We start from the raw sequence: 19,886 nt of genomic DNA on the forward strand, positions 1-19,886 counted from the left end.
GGAATCTTCCAATAAGAGATTGTTGTATGGTCCAGTCAAACATGACTAGATTGGGCAATTGTTGCCTGTACATAACCGGACAGTGGAAAATGCACTTTTGAAATTAGTAATATTCTACTATACTCTAAAAACTTGGTATGGAGAACCAAAAGGTAAAATGGTACAAAACTTATGGATCACTAGAATTACTAATAGATAAGCCACAAGCCTTTAAAGTGTACCAGAGATCAGAAAATACAAAGAACAGATACTTACCTGGGGCTTCCTCCAGCCCCATAAACATATGAGAGTCCCTTGCCGTCCTCCCGCAGTTCAGCTGCGATCAGCCCCGGTAACTGGCTCAACCGGGTCCAGTCTGGGTCTTCTGCGCATGCGCGGACCTCGTGCACAGACCTCCCGCGCATGCGCAGTAGACCCAGACTGGCACGATTGAACCAGTTACTGGGGATGATTGAGGCTTAACGTCAGACCGCAGGAGGACGGCATAGGACTCACACATGTTTATGGGGCTGGAGGAAGCCCCGGGTAAGTATCGATTCTTTGCATGTTCTGATCTCTGGTTTATTTTAACACTGCAGGATAAACGGGGCCACTCTAGCGAGGCAGGTTCTCCGTCCCAATTGCTACGCCTCGGAGGTGGAATAGTAATCAACGCTGCCCGGAGTATGAGCAGCAGCAGGGTGAGCAGTCTTTCGGCTCACCCTGCGCCACAGTGACCGGGCGGCGATAATCCATGTACTGTATGCCCCTCTAGAGGGTGTCTGTATGCTGTATTTTCAGCATAAAAGCACCAATGCTTTAAATTATTTATGCATGTAATGCAGGCTACAGAGTGCAGCAATGTGATTACCAGTCTACAAAAATCACGATCCTCAAAATCCATTGTATACAATGAAATACTGACTGAATCAAAGAGGAGAGATTTGTCAGGGCTTTGTACTGACAATAAACTACTGCCTTCTGGAATGGTACTTTATGAATGGATCAGGAAGCAGTCTGACACCTGTGGTACAGAAGCTCACACCCCGCATTGTGTACCTGACAATCTTTAGGTAAATGGCAATTTTCCACAACAAATTTAATTTCAGGCAACAAAAAACTCTTAAGCACACACTGAATTAAACTTGGCCAAGGCAGCTGATAAGGACTGCATTGGGTGAGAATCTAGCACGTGTAAGAGAGCCCCCCTGCGATGTCACCTCTTAAGATCTGGCATGGCATGCCAGAGATATAGCAACGTTCAACCGATGCTGACCACATTGTCTCTCCTACTCACCCCGCTCGCCGAAAGCAAACTTTGTTTGCCGCACGTCATCCCTCCATAGTAACAGACCAGTCACTAGCCTCTCTGCTACTGACTCATCTGTACCGATCACAGTGCTTATCGGACAAGTTTCAATGCAGCAAGGATACATAGCTCAACAAGTCTACCAGGTTACAGTCCTAGTCGTTCAGAAATCTTATATTTGTTGGCACGTTTACATAATTAAAGCGGAATATAACCCTGCATTTCAACTTTGCTCTAAAACATTATTTACAGTATATTATATGCAACCAGCATTTTTTTTTTACTAGACCAGCATTGGAAGGGTTACACAGTGCTTTAAAGTTCCTGGAGATTTCTGCAGACCATCCGAACTTGAGATAGATACATTTATGTAAACAAAATGTATCTAAGTGTTGAATGTGACTCATCTCTCTCACTGAGAAGAAGCTTGGAGGACAGCCAAAGAGTGTGTAACATTTCTAAATAGATACATATAACTAAATAGAATGTAACTATCTGAACTTCTGCATATCTCTCCACGGAACTTAAAACCTGTGTTTAACCCTTCCAATGCTGGTCTAGTAAAAACAAATGCTTTTTGCATATAATATGCTGTAAATAATGTTTTAGAGCAAAGTTGAAATGCAGGTTTATATTCCGCTTTAACTTTCTGGTGCTTAAAGCCAAATCCCTGCAACAAACATCTGCACTGGGGAGGGATTAGCTCTATTCACTTGCACACTGTGGTTTGTCTAAAGCAAACAATTAAAAATTTCCACTACCAAATTTTGGAGCAGGGTGAAGCTGAAAGACTGCTCACTCTGTGCCTGCTGAAATTCTAGGGTGGCATTAATGCTATCCCCCCTCTGAGTTGTAGCAATTTGTGAGGGGACATGTAATTCGGGCACCGACTATTGCCGGAGGTTTAATTACCCCATTTTTTTTCCTTATTAGAGCTCAGGCATTCGCCGGCGCCCAAATTAGTCACTGAGCTTTGCTATAGCCGTAATTCACACAACGGCCTATGGCAACGCCCAAATCATTGCACCGAAATTAGCAGTCTTGTGTTTAAATGCTGGGGGTTTACTTTCAGGAGGCAAAAAACAAAGTAACCAATAATGTTCCTTCACTATCTAGTTCACAACAAGCTGGAAATCATATGTGACCAAAGTGGCTACAGTGTCATGCAATAGTGTGTGGATTACAAGAGTACAAAAAAAAGACAAAATTCTTTTGGCAAACTCGCATATCAGTTGCAGCAATTGATTTAGCGGTCGGTGTGGAATTCAACTTTAGGTTTTATTATGGTTTATATGTTGGAAAAACAACCAATAATGGATTGCAAAATAATTTTACAGCATACAATAATATTTTTAAAATTAGGAACTTAAAGTACCTAATTAATGTACGTCTGTATGTGATGATCCACTGGCTGCTTTGACTGTTTAAAAGCTTTTTGAGCAATATGGTCTCAATTTACTGGTGCATTAATGAAGTCTACCATTACAAAAGCAAAGTCTCCTGACTATTGCTATTGTAAAAAAAAAAAAAATCCACATATTTGGTATATTCTTTTCTAAATAAGGTCTATTCTCCAAATATTAGTATTTAACTCTTAAATAATTTCCATGAAAAAATAAGGTTTATCTATACAGGGTAAAATATATATCAGTAGACAGTAAGCCTGCAAAATGAGCAATGTTCCAATGCTCTCCACACTGCTGTCTGTTTTGCCAGGTTAATTTACTACCCCTCCAATTCTGTTTACATTTTGAGGCTGGCAAGCAGCGAGACATCAACCCCATCCTGCTACAGAAATCTACTGTGTGTGGCATCACAAATAAGGAGGCGAATACGTAGAGTAGGTGGGGTTGGCTCATCATCAGCATTACTGGGCATAGGTGAGTTTTTAGCTAAGATTTTTTTTTTAAAATTACGCGAATAACTAGGTGTAGTCTTTTCAAGCGCTAAGCCATCTTCTGAAGCAAAACCAAACTTGTAAAGCGCCCCAGCCAATCCAAAATGTAGACCTCTGAACAAATTGATTTTCATAAGTGATAGTTAACATTTTACTGATTAAAAAACACGAGCATACTTTTGGGGAAAACCCTACTTTCTAGAACAAAACTTAATACCCAAAAGAAGAGTTAAAGGGCATCCGAGGTAAAAATAAACGGATGAGAAAAACAATTGTATTTATCCTTAGTCTCAGTTTTATGTTATATTTAAATCTAGTTTTTACGGTTTCATTTTCTCTGCTAAATGACCCCTTCATTGAAGTGTGTCAGAGCTCCAATCTATGTATTATTGACCCTTTTTATCTCTTTCCAGCTACCAGAATCCATTTACTAACAGGAAAATGTTTTATGGCTGTAATTACTTATCAGTGAGGGTTATGCTATAGTCTGACCCAGTCCGACCCGGGCAGAAACTGTCACTTACATACCTGATGTTTAACTTTTATAGGCAGAGAAAGGAAAAAAGGAAACACAGCCAGGGCCCTCCCTCAACCACAGTATTAGCTCTCTATTGGTCCTGTGCTCATAATCATCACTTCTATAGATACTTTAAATAGTGGTAGTCATTAACACACTGTTCCCCATCCTCTTCTTGCTCCCCTGACACTGTAGTTGCCATTGGCAGGTTTTAGTGCGCCAAATCAATTGTTATGTATAGATTGTTTGGGGGGCCCCGATGTAAAACTTGCTCCTTAGCTATGCCACTGAACACAGCCTAGTTATTTATGTGCTTGGCATTGTACATGCACAGGTCTATCTCGTCACATGTCACCTCGGATGTCCTTTAATCAATAAGTGACTGCTCCACGCCAATTGGCATGAGCAGCAGGGAAGCCACAGCACCGCTCCATGCCGATTGGCGTGAATGGCTGTCCCCCTGGACTGCACAAACGTGAGCCACTGTCATAGGCAGAAGCCTATGACAGCCGATCACACTGATTGGCTGGCTGGGGGAGGGAGGCAGGGATAAAAAAAATAAAAAATAGTGACTGTTAGAATTTAAGTATGCTTGAATTCGTAGGCCTCAGTTACTTTAATTGAGGTTAGTTAAAAGACTTGACTTGTAGAGAGTCTACCTTTAAGGAGCATTTCTAGAAGCACTGTGGAACATGGTCTTGTCTCTCACACAGGGCCAACCCAAGGCCAGAATGTGCTTATTTGTCCACGATGTACAGACTGCCAGGCGTCTTTACTGTAAACATCAAGTGTTTTCATATTTCCTAAAGGTAAACAATAGCCAGGGAACATTTTCCCTCCTTTCTGGGTAATAAAGAAGGAAATGCCATGTTTGGCTTGTCCCCTAGGAGCATGCGTAGATCGGGTCATCCATCACATGCGATTATCAGCCAATTGCATGTGATGGGTACTAGATCATCCCTGCGGGATGATGTCACATTTAACGCTTTAGAGATCAGTATAAGAATAGTCAGCATGGGCTTCCGAGGCACTTCTCTCTACTTCTACTGACTTCCTTCTTGTAACTTTCCGTAACTGTGAGCTATATATATGCCTAAGTGCAAATAGCATGGATGTAACAAAAGGGAACGCCTGGTCTAGGCACTAGGGATAGCCCAAGTCTGCAGGGAACGCATACGATTCTACAGACCGTTTGCTTTGCCGAGGTTAACCTGTAACGAAGATATTGCTACTGAACACATCTGTATATTTGTTTTACAAATAAACTCTTGAACCTTTGACGACATCGGAGAAGTTCTATTTCTCATGCTGTTTGCTGTGATGAGTATCAAGTTATCACACTTCCTGTGATATGGTGCCGAACGAAGGTGTAGTGTTTTTGCCAATAGCAACAAATATGTATTACAATGACATTTATTTAAAAAATAACGAAATAAATATTTATTAAAAAAAATAAACACCGAAGGAGCGATCAAAGCCCACCAACAGAGAGCTCTGTTGGTGGGCAGAAAAGTGTGTGTGTGTGTGTGTGTGTGTGGGAGGGGGGGGGGGATCACTTGCGTGCTGAGTTGTACGGCTCTGCAGAGAGGCCTTTAAGATGCAGTGGCCTATATTGTAAAAAAAAAGGCCTGGTCACTGGGGTGGGGGTGTTAAGACCATGGTCCTCAAGAGGTTACCATCTCATTTCAATTCCCTAATTATTATTGTACAGAAAAACATGGAGGTAGAAAAGATTTACTTTTTCAGCTGGATACAGACATTTAACCTTTGAAAAACATACACTTGAAAGAACACACAGCAACAATACATTTTCTGTAAGAAAAGTGAGTATATTTATGGTTTGCTTTATAAAAGTTACTATAATACAATGGTACAGAGTATTGAATTCACAAAAAATATGAACAGATATATACAGGCAAGACACACCCACAAAAAAACACTTTCTTCAAAACAAGGTACATTTCCAAGGCAGTTTTATGCACAAAAAAATCTCTAAATGTAGAAGTTCTTTAAAAAATAATTATATAGAACCCGCAAAATCTCTTTGGCAGAGATTCCAAAACAAAAGCTAATGATACTAATGAAAAAATAAGATCTTTTTTTATTGCAAAACCTGACACTTGGCTTCTGGTTGATTTTTTTCATTTTTTTCCTCTGTTTTTTTTTTTCTTTTTTTACACTTTTGTGAATTAAAAATATCCTTATATACAAAATAATCCCACAAAACTTTCAGCAGTGTGCCATTTTATTTTTTTTATTTTTTAAACAACCCTTTTAAAATATTCCTTATAGTGTTTTAACAAATACTACAATGGCATTTATATCTGACAAATGAAACAAAAATATATCTGCAAGTATTGGATAATCCAGTTGTGATCTGCTGCGATAGTTATGCAAATATTTTGCAAATGATCCTGGCCACTGAACAATGATGCAGAGGGCTGCCTATTACAAGTCTTCACGGAGTTCCTGCATCACTTTTTAGAAGCAGCATCATTCAATTGGTTTGATGTGTACATTAAAGATTATCTGGTAATAAATACAAGGATTATATTGCGGGAAGGGAGGGGGGGGGGGGGGGTCTCCATTGTCTTATCAATTTGTTAATGCTTCTAAATTACATCTAATGAGACAAAAATATTTATACAGAATGTACAGGTATAAAGCTTGACACAAGCTAAAATCTGCTACTTGTTCACTCCAATATACAATGCCATATTGCTCTGGATTCCTATCCTATATGCTAAAAGAAGCCATTGTAAGGTGAAAAAAACAAACTGAAAAACTGTAAGAGTATGTATAATATTTTTCCTCCTCAACAGGCTAACCTTTATGCATACTGAATAGAAACCAGTTTTGAGCTGTAACTTATTTTAAAAAAAAAGTCAGAAATACAATATTCACTTGTTATTTACACTCTTTTTCAAACGTAAAGATATCAAAGAGAAACCAAAGCCAACTTGTTTCTACAAGAAACACATGTTTAGAGATTTAGGAGACTTTGTACAGAGGATGCAAATTTCTGGGTACATTGAAAGCTCATCATTTTTATATAGCTATATACACACACGCGCGCAAATATACATTTCCTTCTGTTTTTTACTTTTCACACAAATGCACGGATATAACCCCTGGATGAAAGGAATATGCAAAATGCTTTCCAAACTAATTTTTAGTGTGGATTTCTTCCTAAAAAGGTTTATTCTAGTTAGTAAAATAGATTGTTATAACCAGATGGCGTGGCATTTAAAAATATTGTATATAAAAAGGTCCTAAATGGAGAAAATCTGTATGATGGGGCTGTGCATTTATTTAAAAAAACAAAACAAAAAATAGCTTATGTACACTTGAGACAAACACGTGCAGGTTTTTCTTAATTTACAGTTCAGTATGGTACAAGCTAACCATTCACATTTAACGATCATAGCTGAATATGGAAATAAACCCTCTCACTATGTGCTCTATGATTTTTCTTTATCATTCAGGGCACAATGTGATATGAAGAGGCAAAACAAAAGAAAGAATGGAAAAACGAGAACATAGGTTTAAAGCAAGAGCTAGTAATGGCATTTAAGTTGTATAAACATACTGCCATTTTCTAATAGGTAGACCAGCGAGTGTAAAGATCTGGGCACAAATAATATACAATACCTAAGGAAGATCTAGCCTTACTACTCATAGCAACCCAATTCTAACTTGTATGCTGCAATACTGCACTAGGAGAATTAAAGAGACAAAATGTGGCCATATTAAATTGGAAACAATACAGTCTAATCGTTTAAACTGAATCCAGGGTCAAGTTTACACACTAAGCCTAGTTATTTTTCCTTTAGGAGTTACTATTTTTTATTTTAAACCTGTTGAGGTGGCAGCAGACCTAAAAAAAAGACCCCCGGAGACAATAGGGCATGGTTTCACATACCTTGAGCACTAAAACATGGGCAAGCTCTAGCATGTACATTTTAACTCCTGTCACTGAGCTTGGGCCAATAACAGTTATTCTGGATCAGTACTGAAACATGAGGCAAACCTGTGTTTACCTGAAGACTGAGACATAGATTTCATATTGGTATCAAGGGTGGCTCTTTCAGGAATGGGAAAATGTGCTGACACCTCTAGAGGTCTGATATTTAGGTCTGCAGCCACTTTAGCAGGTTTAAAATGGATGTTGCTTCACTGCATAGCTAAGTTGGTTTTAAGACAAAAAACAAAACAAAAACACATTCACATGGTCTTTTATGTACCTTATTCTTTCTATTAGAAAATGTACAGTTTGCCTAATTTTAGAAGTTGATTTTTAGAGAGAACAAGCCATATGTATGAAGTTATAAGCTATGTACACACATAGGGATAAAGGTCATCAGTAAGATGCAAATCATTCCAAGTTGATGCAGAATTATGCAAATCCCTATTTCCTGAAACAATTTTTCCTGATTACTTCAGGCATTAGTTTACCTTCAATCAGTGTAACAATGACCTGTGAAGCTCTCGGTCAACTGGTTCATTCTGTTCTGTGGAGTGTGTACACACACACTACATTGTAACCAATCATTAAAATGATATTGGGTCACTGAAATCAAGCGTATACACAGCTTTACAGTAGGTGAGGCACTACAGGGCTAATTTATTGGTCAAAAATGAAGAAGGTGAAGGATCCAATCCAAGTACAATTTTGCAAATCTATTCTTCAAAAGAACTACAGTATATAGTCAATGTGGCTTCATTAAAGTAAATGTGCATGAATGATAAAGTTCATGCAGTAATTAATGTGTTGCTCAAGCCTACAACTGTTTTTATATAAACAATCTGTATTAGACATGTTTGTTTTTGTTTTTTTCCTTTTTACGGCCTTTCTCTGCTGTGTGCACTTTGAGCTGGTTTTCAGAGCGATTGCCATTTCCTTATTGCAAGGACACTTTTTCAGGCAAATCACATTACTCCATTTCTACTGCTTGCTTTGCAATGTGATACATTTAGTTTTGAGTGCAATTGAATGAGACTTTCTAATCAGACCAAAAACAAAAATGCAGCGCAAATGCAAAGATAAAATGTGTTCTCCCCGTGCATCTGCGATCGGTAGTGGAAGAAGGCCCTTATAGCAAATTTCCACTCCATGCAAGTCAATTACATTTCTGTAGTGCTTGTATAGTGTCGATTACAAGGACTTTTTGTTTTTTTTTAAAATGAATAATGTACAACTCAGTGCAATGAGATTTCTGTGGCATTGCAAATGCACTGAACATTTTCTGTGTGACAGCACTTCCGCTCCATCCAGTTTAACTGAATGGGAATTTGTTGGGACAAAAAAAAAGTGCATTGCAAACCTGCAGGAATAAATGTGATTTGCAGTTGAAAAGAGCCCTTTATAAACTCATTGACTAGAGGCATAAACTCTTCGTATCTGGAGTTCTGCCACTCTTAAGTAGCAGAAATGAACACTGGTGACTATACAGATGCTGACATGTGTTTGTAGGCATAAAAGCTACACCCACTAGAGAATAGGACTTGCAATATTAGTTGCATAAAGCCAATTTCCATGATCTCCTCCCCTCATCTCCCTCAGCTTTATCAGCCACAAGACCTACCCTCCAAACAGATTGCCTAATTCCTGCTAGCACCAACCTGGACTCCTGCTATAGAGACATTACCCCTGAGGCCAACCAATCTACCATAGACAACCCCTGAAGGGAGGTGGATTGGCAGGCTGTCAATGCCCACTTCTATTACCTTTCCATGCCGCAGTCCAGGATCCTCTTCAAGAGGATGAGGGAGTGGTTCCCAAAGCTGTGCCCCCTCACACAGAAAACAATGGAAGAGAGAGGGAGTGACAGTAGACACCACATTATGCCTGGGCTACCGATAGAACACAGCTTCATGCCTCCCACAAACAAACAACAAGAAAATACTGGATCCCAGGCTGGAAGACACCACACAGTTTAGAGGGGCGATTGGCCTTCTACTTTAAGGATGAGTCATTGTTTGTACCTTCTGAGATAGCAGGAACACTACAAGCTAGTCAGGAATTTTAACCTATCTTTTAATGTACAAACCTGGCTAACAAAGTTTTGGAAGACCAGAATTAAACTAACCTGATGTATAGCTTTTAATAGCAGAATAGATCATAAGTGCAGAAAGGACATGTGAGGTTTTGTTCTAAGTATAGCTAGGGGTCAATTTATAAATGGCATAGCTGGACATAGGTGCCAATATCAGTGATGTCTATACTTATGTATTGGACTACCTTTGCCATCTTCAGTTTCTTCTCCCTCCTCCTCTAATGAGCATTGCAAAATAAGATTAAAGGTCGAAAAATATCCCATAAACACCATTGTTCCTATGTAAACAATGGTGCTCATATACCCACCACTGCTCTGTATTCTCCTCCTCCCTGAGGTCTAGTATAGAAGTGATGCTTTGTGGGAAAGTAGGTGTGACCACAGTGCAGCTCACTGTCCATCCCAGTCAGGATGCAAGAGGGAGGTATAGCCGACATTATGCTCAGTGATAGCATAACTAAGTTATGAAGGTAGCGTACAGACAGAAATAGTTATAAATAGACCGCCAATTCAGGGTTTTTGTATAATTTAAGTGCTATAAACAAATGAAATGGCTTCCAAACAGTTATCATTTACAAAAATATAAAACTTGTTTCTCAGAAGGAAAATTTGAGATAAATCAGGTAAGGCTCATTCACACAGACAGCGGTGCTGAACAGTGCACACAGCTTAGCAAGACTGCTGCCTGAGGGAGAGTACAAAGCAGAGTAGCCCCATTCCATACAAGCGAATGGAGCTGTCTGCCTACACTGCTCAAAACAGACAGTGCAAAGCAGTGGGCACTGCCACAAGTGCTAGAAATAGGAAGACACTTTTATCAGCCTGAAATGGGTGGTAATGTAATTCCAGTTGAACGTAAAGGAAAACAGTTTGGAATACTATTGGTTTTACTATGGACACACAATCTATGAATGCTTTTCATACCTTAACTATGGAGGACAGCTTGAGTTTCAAACTTTGTGGCCCTTTGAACAATTCAGATAGGCCTATAGTCTGTAAAGCTGAACATGTAAGCATCAATTTATATACATATAATAAAGAATTCTGATTAGAAGCAGCATACACTGATCGCTGGGAAGAAACTTCATAATAATGCATGGAAGCATTTGTGATTATGAGGTGACAATGCCTCACTGAACTCTAAGTTTCATTTATGACAATTCATCATCTGTATACGGTACAGAAAACCAGACTGCATGCCCACACACAGCTTCTTCCACCAGCCAGGGACTTCTCTACACAACCAACCAGATATTGTCATCTGCTCTGCGTGAACTTCAAACGCTGTCACAAGACTTCTACAAAAAAGTACATTCCCTTAAAATTGGACTGCAAACTTGAAATGAACACAAGCAAGGCTGAAGACTGCTCCTTCACTATATCAGCCCTTTGCATCTCTTTCAAGTGTCCTTATGCTTAATTGATTAACGTCTCAAAATGAAGCTGCAATCAATAATGCAATACGCTGCATTACTGGTTTTACCTTGGTTCAAAGATAAACACTAGCACTACTTTTCTATTCTCAGCGTTTGCTGAAGTGTTCATAAGACCTATTCTGGGATGATAAGGAGTCAGACAATTTACAATAAAACAGAAGGCTGGAACACAGAAGTGGTGAGAACATTTCAGAAGCATAATTTTAAAATGGACTCTACTCACCATAACAAGTTTACTGTCAGTATAGGAACAGAGTAATAGCCTATACTGTACATATTTCGAGGTGATTTCTATACTGCAAGTACATTTCATTATTGATCAGGGCCCCATATTAAGCACACTTAAAGGGAACCCGAGGTGAGAGGGATGTGGAGGCTGACATGTTTGTTTCCTTTTAAATAATGCATATTGCCTGGCTGTCCTGCTCATTATCGGATTCCAATACCTTAAAGAGGAACTCCCAGTGAAAATAATGCAATGAAAAATGTTACTTAATTTTTACAATAATTATTTATAAATGATTTAGTCAGTGTCTGGTCATTGTAAAATCTTTCCTCGCCCTGATTTACATGCTGACATTTATCACATGGCGACATTTTTACTGCTGGCAGGTGATGTCTGTGGAAAGAGATGATGCATTTTAAGCAGTTGGAAATGGCTGTTATTTCCCACAATTCAAAAAGTCTCCCACAGTGTGATGTCAGCACAATATCAGTCATACAGAGCCCCCTGATGATCCGTTTGAGAAAAGGTAATGATTTCTCAGGGGAAAGGAGGTATTGACTACCGATTGGGACGAAGTTCAATCCTTGGTTAAAGTTACTCTTTAAAGAGACACTGAAGCGAGACTAAATCTCGCTTCAGGTCTTATATATAGCAGGGGCACGTGTACCCCTGCTAAAACGCCGCTATCCCGCGGCTTAACGGGGGTCCCTTCACCCCCAACCCACCCCCCCCCGCAAAAGTTGGTCGGAAAATGGTCGCTGGTAATCTTCTTCCTGGAGGCAGGGCTAACGGCTGCAGCCCTGCCTCCCAGCGCGTCTATCAGACGCGCATCGCCGCCTCTCCCCCGCCCCTCTCAGTGAAGGAAGACTGAGAGGGGCGGGGGAGAGGCGGAGATACGCATCTGACAGACGCGCATGGGGCAGGGCTGCGGCGGTTAGCCCTGCCCCAACCAGGAAGCGCTCCCCCGCTGCATGGAGGGGGTTTGGGGGGACAGGGACCCCCGTTAAGCCGCGCTATAGCGGCGTTTTAGCAGGGGCACGCATGCCCCTGCTAGCTATGAGGTCTGAAGCGAGATCTATTCTCGCTTCAGACTCTCTTTAAGCCATAGACCCTGAACAAGCATGCAAATCAGATGTTTGTGACAAAATCTAACAAGATTAGCTGCATGCTTGTTTTGGGTGTGTAATTTAGACTCCAATGACCAGAAAGATCAGCAGGACTGCCAGGAAACTGGTACTGTTTAAAAGGAAATAAATACGGAAGCTTACATAGGTCTCACACCTTGGGTTCCTTTTAAAGACTGGCTGGCTGTGATAACAGAGGAAAAGAGAATGAATCTATGCAGTAGTCAGCTGAGCCAAAAAACCAAAAACTGGTCTGCAACCAGCTTGAGTTCTGTACATGAGCTGCACTAGAGGACAACTATTCACCCTCTCTGCAAAGCTAAAACTAATGTATCAGTGAGTCTAATGCTGGGCATACTCGGCTCGATTTTGCCGCTCGATTCTCCCGCCCGATCAATATCCTGCTCGATTCCGCAGGCGATTCTCTTATCTTCTGCTCGTTTTTCTTATCTTTTTCCATTGTTCTCAATGTGGAATTGAGCGTGGAAACGATCGGGCGGGAGATCGGACATGTCGGAAATTATCTATCGAGCCATCGAAATGGCTCAGAATCGAGCCGTGCATTCCCAGCATAACACCTAGAAGAGCTGCAGATACAATGCTCTGTGCAGGCTGGAAGAGAAGTCTATTTTTCAGAATAACTACTCCATTTTCAAGACAGGCATCCAGTGAACAAAACAACCAGTTACATTGATGTGTTCCGTGAATGCAACACATGCTTAAAGAGACTCTGAAGCGAGTCTCAATTCTCTTTTCTAACCTGTATTAATGTTAGCCCCATAAGCACAGCTAAACCGCCGCTATCCCGTGGCAAAACAAGGGGTTAATACCCCCCAAATCCCCCCAGCAAAATCCACGACTTTCTTGGTCGTGGATTTTGCTCTTCCTGGAGGCAGAGCTATGAGCTGTAGCTCTGCCTCAATGCGCGTCAATCGCCACGCGGATCTCCGCCTCTCCCCCGCCCGTCTCTGTGAAGGCAGATGAGAGGGGCGGGGGAGAGGCAGAGATCAGCGGGGATTGACACGCTTGAGGCAGAGCTTATGGCTGTAGCTCCGCCTCAATCAGGAAGCGCCCCCCACGACACAGGAGAGGGGATTTGGGGGGTATTAACCCCTCGTTTTGCTGCGGGATAGCGGTGGTTTAGCTGTGCTTATGGGGCTTAAGATTAATATAGGTTAAAAAAGAGAATCGAGACTCGCTTCAGAGTCTCTTTAATTCCTTTATTGAGAAATGAATCTATGGGGTTTCAGCTACCTAGGATTGTTTTAAATTCATTGCATGAGGACAGATTAAAAAAAAAATCCTTTAATACTGTCTACTGGCTTAGCTAAACGTAATGCATTAAAATAGGCCTGCTGCCTACATACCTAAAGCAGTCATTGTAGGGTGAACATTGATCAAAAAACTATGAGACAACATGATAGTGTGTAAAGACTGGAGTATGACCAATTTCTGAAAGTGTCCACTGTCTGTATGCCAATGTCTGCTCCTAAAAAAGTCTGATTTGCTAGAAATACATGTGGCCATGTGCGGCAGCCCACACAAACCTCAATGCCATCATATGCACACAACAAGGTATAAACATGATTAACGATGCTGGTTAAGATGATGATAAAATGTGGTTTCTTTCTATAAAGTATTATGAATGTGTTAAGGAAACAATGATTTTAAGGAAGAGTAGCACAGATTCCTTTCATAAAACTTAGACAAAACTAATTGAGAGTTTGCAGTTCAACATGATCTACAATTTAAAGAAACAGCATAAAGCCAGTATAATGCTGGAGAGTACAAATTCCCTGTAAATGGGAGTTGTGTGCAGTGATGTGAATGCAGAGTATGGATACTGATCTTGGGGTAAGGCATTTCTTTCATGATGAAAATATTCTCTCTTTTAAAGATTCTAGTGAAATTGCACAGCTGACCCAAATGACAAGGCTCTGATTTGCATGCTATTATTTGCTTTAGCAGTCTGTATATAGCTGAATAGTGATGGTCAAGTCTAGGAGAACTCATAGGGAAGCATGTGATTTGCATCATCAGCTGATTTGCAAAGCTTTGATTTGCTATGATCACATCCTGGTTTAGTACATGATCAGGACTAGCAAATCGGAGACTTGCATTTCCATTACCTGACCAACCTGATGACATGTTTCTCCATGACTTCTCCTAGACATGACCAGCATTATAGCTGAAATGCCCTTCTACAGGAAGCTAAACTGTGAGCTCATATAAACAATGCCCATTCTATTAACATTAAAAAGAATAAATAAGAAGGACACGAAGTAAAAGAAGAATTTGTGGAAAGAGAATTTGCAGGATGGTCCATGTGCGATTCCATCCAGAAATAGGATTGCATGTATTCTCAAAGGGCCAATCACACTGAAAGATTCAGAGCATGTACACACTGGCAACAAGCAATGTAGTCACAGTCACAGATTAATGTCCACTAAACTGTACAGCACTGATGTGTATTACCACAAGCATACAAGCTCACCATTTACAGATGTAGAGAACAGATGATAACGTACAGCTGAACGCTTACGTGCAGGACAGCCCTCTATGCACATTATGTAGTGCAGTGAAGTGTATTGAGCGCGTATCGCAGACTGTACTGCATGCACTGAATGGAGGTAATGAACATTAGTGCTGAGAAGTATAGCAGGTGTTAAGAAAGCACACAAGAGCTTCATGGGAAAGACAAATATCATCTAGCAAAAGCTTCACTTCGCTCAAGATACAAAGAGATCCCTTCTAAGGAAGCATCCATTTCCCTATGGATACCATTACAGTATCTCCTCTTCATATGATAAGGAAACTAGCAGCATTTATGGTATAAAGGAAAAGGTACCGTATAAGCTCCAAGAAGAAACAATATCAGTGTTAGGAAATTTTTTTGCCGGTACAGGTTATTGTTTTCTGTGTCACTCAGTGGTAATTGCCCTTTAATCTTCTGGGTGAGGCGGGAAGAAATAAAGAAATAAGAAAAGGGGCGGAAAGCACCAGAGCACCAGGATCCATACAATCAGAAGCAATGTCTAAATGTACATGTGCTCTTGTACCCATAAGCCCAAGACAAGTGCGATACCAGTTACTTTTTTTTTCTTCTTTGTTTTTTTTTTTTTTTTGGCAAAAGTGCAACTTACACCTCTATTTTGCAGTCCATTATGGCTGGAAGGTGCAATAAGTAGAGAGTTCATTAATTGAGCGTTCCTCTACAGTTCTCTGCTCCGCAAAGACAAGGGATTTTAACATCCTCTATCGGGAACTTGTAATCATACGTGATTTCTTCGTTCACATTGATGTATTGTTTGGAGTAGATGACTATCTTCTTTTGGGACTCCACAGTGATGACCTTTGCGTAGCAATTAGGCTGAAAGGCGGATGAATAACAAATTAGCATTTATATTTCATCGAGTCAGAGAAAAAATAGTTTTGCACAAAGTATGTCCCTTTTCCAATGCTTTCCAATAATTTGTGAAATAATGACCAAGCAAAAAAAACCAAAGACTTAGGCCAGGGTCACACTTAGTAGAATCGTATGAGTTTTCCAATATATTCTATGGGGAAAACTCATGTGATTCTGCTAAGTGTGACCCTGGCCTGACAGAAAAAAACACTATAGGCTACCACACAGTGTTAGATGTTTTTACACATTAGATTTGTATAAAACATCAAATTAATAAAAAATCTTTTAAAAACGAAAGGCAATCAATTTTCAGTTAATTCATTGGACATTGATTAGAATTGACTTTTATCTCTGGAGCACTGCGTTTTTTTAATTGATGGCTGCATTGCTGTATATTGTTGCATTGAGCAGTATGAGGTTAGCAGACATCTAATGCAAGCTGATCAATATCAAGGTGCACACAGCACTAAAACAATCAATATTCCCTGACTGTTTTTTAATTAGTGAAATAACATTAGCATACAAGGTTGTCCATACAGCAGAAGGTGGCCATACACTTACAGATTTACAGCAGATTCGACCATTAGATAGATTTCTGTCAGATGCCTGTCAAGTCGAATCTGACAGGAATCTGATGTGTGCCACACACTAGGAACAGATTTCCAATAGATTTCAGGATGAAATCTATTGGAAATCTTTTGAAAAAATGGATCTAAATGCATCATTGTACCATTAGATCCAATGCAACTCTATGGGCCATCGATCTACTGCCAGCAGCAGATCGATCTAGATTTTTCATCCTTTCAGATAGATCAAATCGATTGAAATCGGCTGCAAATAGATCAATTTGCTGATTTGAAAGAATCGATTTCCGATCGATTGATTATATAGAATCGATCGATCGCTGAAATCAACCAGAGTATGAGCCCCTTAATAGTGTAAAGTGGCCCTAACCTACGAAAGTCACAAGAATTTAGTATTAAGACTTGATATAAAAATCTTGTGACCCAAAAAAACCAGAAGTATGGTCTGTCCTCCTTGGCCCCTTTCTTCATAGATTATTAGATTTTCTAACCCTACACATGAACTATAACACTCTACTTTACTGGGCCATTGTAAATTGAGGAAAGAGGTCTTCATTACAAAACAAAATTGTACATAGCTCACAGATAAGTAAACATGAATCTGTAAAATAAAACAATATGTTAAATATTCTTATTATCATACAACAGTATCACTCACATTAAGAGGTTTGTTCATGCACAAGGTGATGGTAAAATTAAAACAAATCAATTATTATAAGTTAAACATCTAGTCGGATAATTTGTAAGCACCAAAATAACTGCGTCCAACTAGGAGTACTGCAGAAAATATCTGTTGGTAGACAGAAGCTCTAAAATAATATTGGTTACAACTACGGATTTATCTATGCAATAGTCCACAGTGAAACTATCGTTTTTTGTTATAATTATATTGTGAATTTTAGATAATATAATACTGTAACAGGTTAACTCTTTTTCCTTCTGTACTGTAAAAAAAAAAAAAAAACGAAACAAAAAATGTTCATTAAAGGACAACTGTAACAAGAGCGATATGGAGGCTGCTATATTTCCTTTTAAATAATACCAGTTTCACAACAAAACCTGATTAAGGTATAAACACACTAAATAACCTCGGTAGAGGACTAGTAAAAGTAAAATGTAACTTTTAATGATTAAGTATAATAAAAACACAGTATGGCTGACTAATATTAATGAATGGTCTAAGTCAATGAGAAGGTAGCATGATTACAAGCATATAGATGAGGATATTCCTCAGACTATCTCCCTAATTATCATAGCTTAGTAAATATATACACTACCCCCTACCAAAAAAGCCAACATGTTTCACTTCCTTAATTGGAAGCTTCGTCTGGGGTGAAAAAGTGCCTAGTGCTGGAGTGCTACAGAGCTGAAGTGCAACATTACATAATAGACATCAATACATTTCATAAATATAGAGTATAGGCCATTGCCTCCAGCACTAGGCACTTTTTTACCTCTGACGAAGCGAAACAATTTGTGTTTTTCGGTGGGGGTTGTGTATATATTTACTAAGCAACGATAACTAGGGAGATAGTCTGAGGAATATTCTAATCTATATGCTCGTAATCATGCTCCCTTCTCATTGACTGGACAATTCATTAACAATAGTCAGCCATACTGTGTTTTTATTATACTTAATAATTAAAAGTTACGTTTTACTTTTACTAGTCCTCTAGTGAGGTTAGTGTGTTTTTAAATAATAACAGCCTGGCTATCCTGCTGATGCTCTGCCTCTTATACTTTTAGCCACAGACCCTGAACAAGCATGCAGCAGATCATGTATTTCTGACATTATTGTTAGATCTGACAAGATTAGCTGCATATTTGCTTCTGTTGTGATTCAGACACTCTTGAAGCCAAATAGATCAGCAGGGCTGCCAAGAAAATCGTATTGTTTAAAAGGAAATAAATATGGCAGCCTCCACACTCTTCTCACTACAGATGTGCTTCAAATCTTTATATTTAGAATTATTACATATATATGAGGTATATCGGATTTTTGATGTAACCCTCAGACTGCCAGCAAATATTTTTTTAAAGCTACATGGCAGTACCACCAATGTTTGAATTGTGTTTATTCAATCTCTTGCCCAAATGTACATGTGTCAAAGTCCACATTAGCCAGTAAGAATGGTTATGGAAGTGAAAATACATTTGAAATAATTGAGATTAATCCAAATTATTATGAAAATGGTAACTGTAAATGGACTAATCAAATCTTGCAGTAAAAGCATTTAAAACAAAAGAAAAAACAACTCACATTGCAACTGTGGTTAATAAACCGAGCAAAATTCCCGCACTTGGTGGCATCGATGATGGTGTCATGGTCCACCCTGAACATATAACTGCTCCCAATGCCTTCATCTTCATACCGCTTCTCCCGCATGTCTGCAATGACCTGATGAAATGAAATACACAAGTTGCATTAACAATGCAGCTTTATTCGAATCCATTAGCGTCATCCTATAAGTGATTTTGTCTACCTGTCGAATGTTCTGTCCCACATATTCAATCACCATCTCGTCTGCTGCAATTGGCTCCATGGCAAAAAGGCCCCAGTCATGAATATGGCTCTTGCAGAAACGTAGCTTCTTCTTGCGGAACTGAAACCAGCAACAATTGAAAAGATGTTTTTAGATTTCAACTCTTTGGAGACGATTAAGACAAAAACACTCAACATGCACTGACACAAAATCTAGAGACACATACAGTATACCCTTGGGATGGGGGTTCTCCAGGATATAGTAGTAGGTTTCCTAGATTTTACTTAAATGGAACTCTAGGTTAAGCTGTGCGTTTATGACTCTGAACTCTAATCAAATAGAAATAAGTGTCTTAACTAAGACAAATATTTCAATAAATGAATGATTTCCGTGCATATGTGGAATACATTCAGGTTTATGGAGCCTTCCCTTTAGATTTTTCTCTAAAAAGCTTCTAATTGTCGTTTGTAGCTCACACGTGTGGTGCAACATTCTAGTTTAAAGGGACTCTGAGCAGTGCAGTAACAATGGAAAGATGCATACCATTTTGAAGCTCTCTTTCTCCTCTTTCCAATGATACGCCACCCTACGCCTTTTAGTTTGTTATTTTTCTATGGAAATCGCGGCCGCCATCTTGTATTCCTTATTCAGCATTGTATTATGCAGGACGACACTTTCCCCAGTGTCGGCAGCTCCATTCAGTGCAATGCAATGAAATACAAGGAACCCAGGTGGATATAATTACAAACATCATGCCGGTAGGTGTGAGGATATAATTAATTAGTTGTGTGTATGCTTACAGGCATACCCACAGGCACTGCTCGGAGTCCCTTTAAGGTTTGTGGCCCTCTCACTTGTAGAATGAGGAG

At 39.5% G+C, this 19,886-nt stretch overlaps 1 protein-coding gene across 1 annotated transcript in view; it reads right to left on the reverse strand.

Annotated features, from left to right (window-relative positions):
* Positions 1-13,727: 13,727 nt before the first annotated feature.
* SETD1B (SET domain containing 1B, histone lysine methyltransferase) overlaps positions 13,728-19,886 on the reverse strand; it is a 105,239-nt gene continuing 99,080 nt past the window's right edge. The window contains exons 16-18 of the mRNA XM_068244986.1: positions 19,018-19,137; positions 18,795-18,932; positions 13,728-15,914 (exon numbers count right to left, since the gene is read on the reverse strand). Coding sequence (XP_068101087.1) covers positions 15,741-15,914; positions 18,795-18,932; positions 19,018-19,137 — 432 coding nt within the window. The 3' untranslated portion in view covers positions 13,728-15,740. The remainder of the gene's footprint in view (positions 15,915-18,794; positions 18,933-19,017; positions 19,138-19,886) is intronic.

Source organism: Hyperolius riggenbachi, chromosome 1 (genome assembly GCF_040937935.1).
Source record: "Hyperolius riggenbachi isolate aHypRig1 chromosome 1, aHypRig1.pri, whole genome shotgun sequence".
NCBI lineage: Eukaryota > Metazoa > Chordata > Amphibia > Anura > Hyperoliidae > Hyperolius > Hyperolius riggenbachi.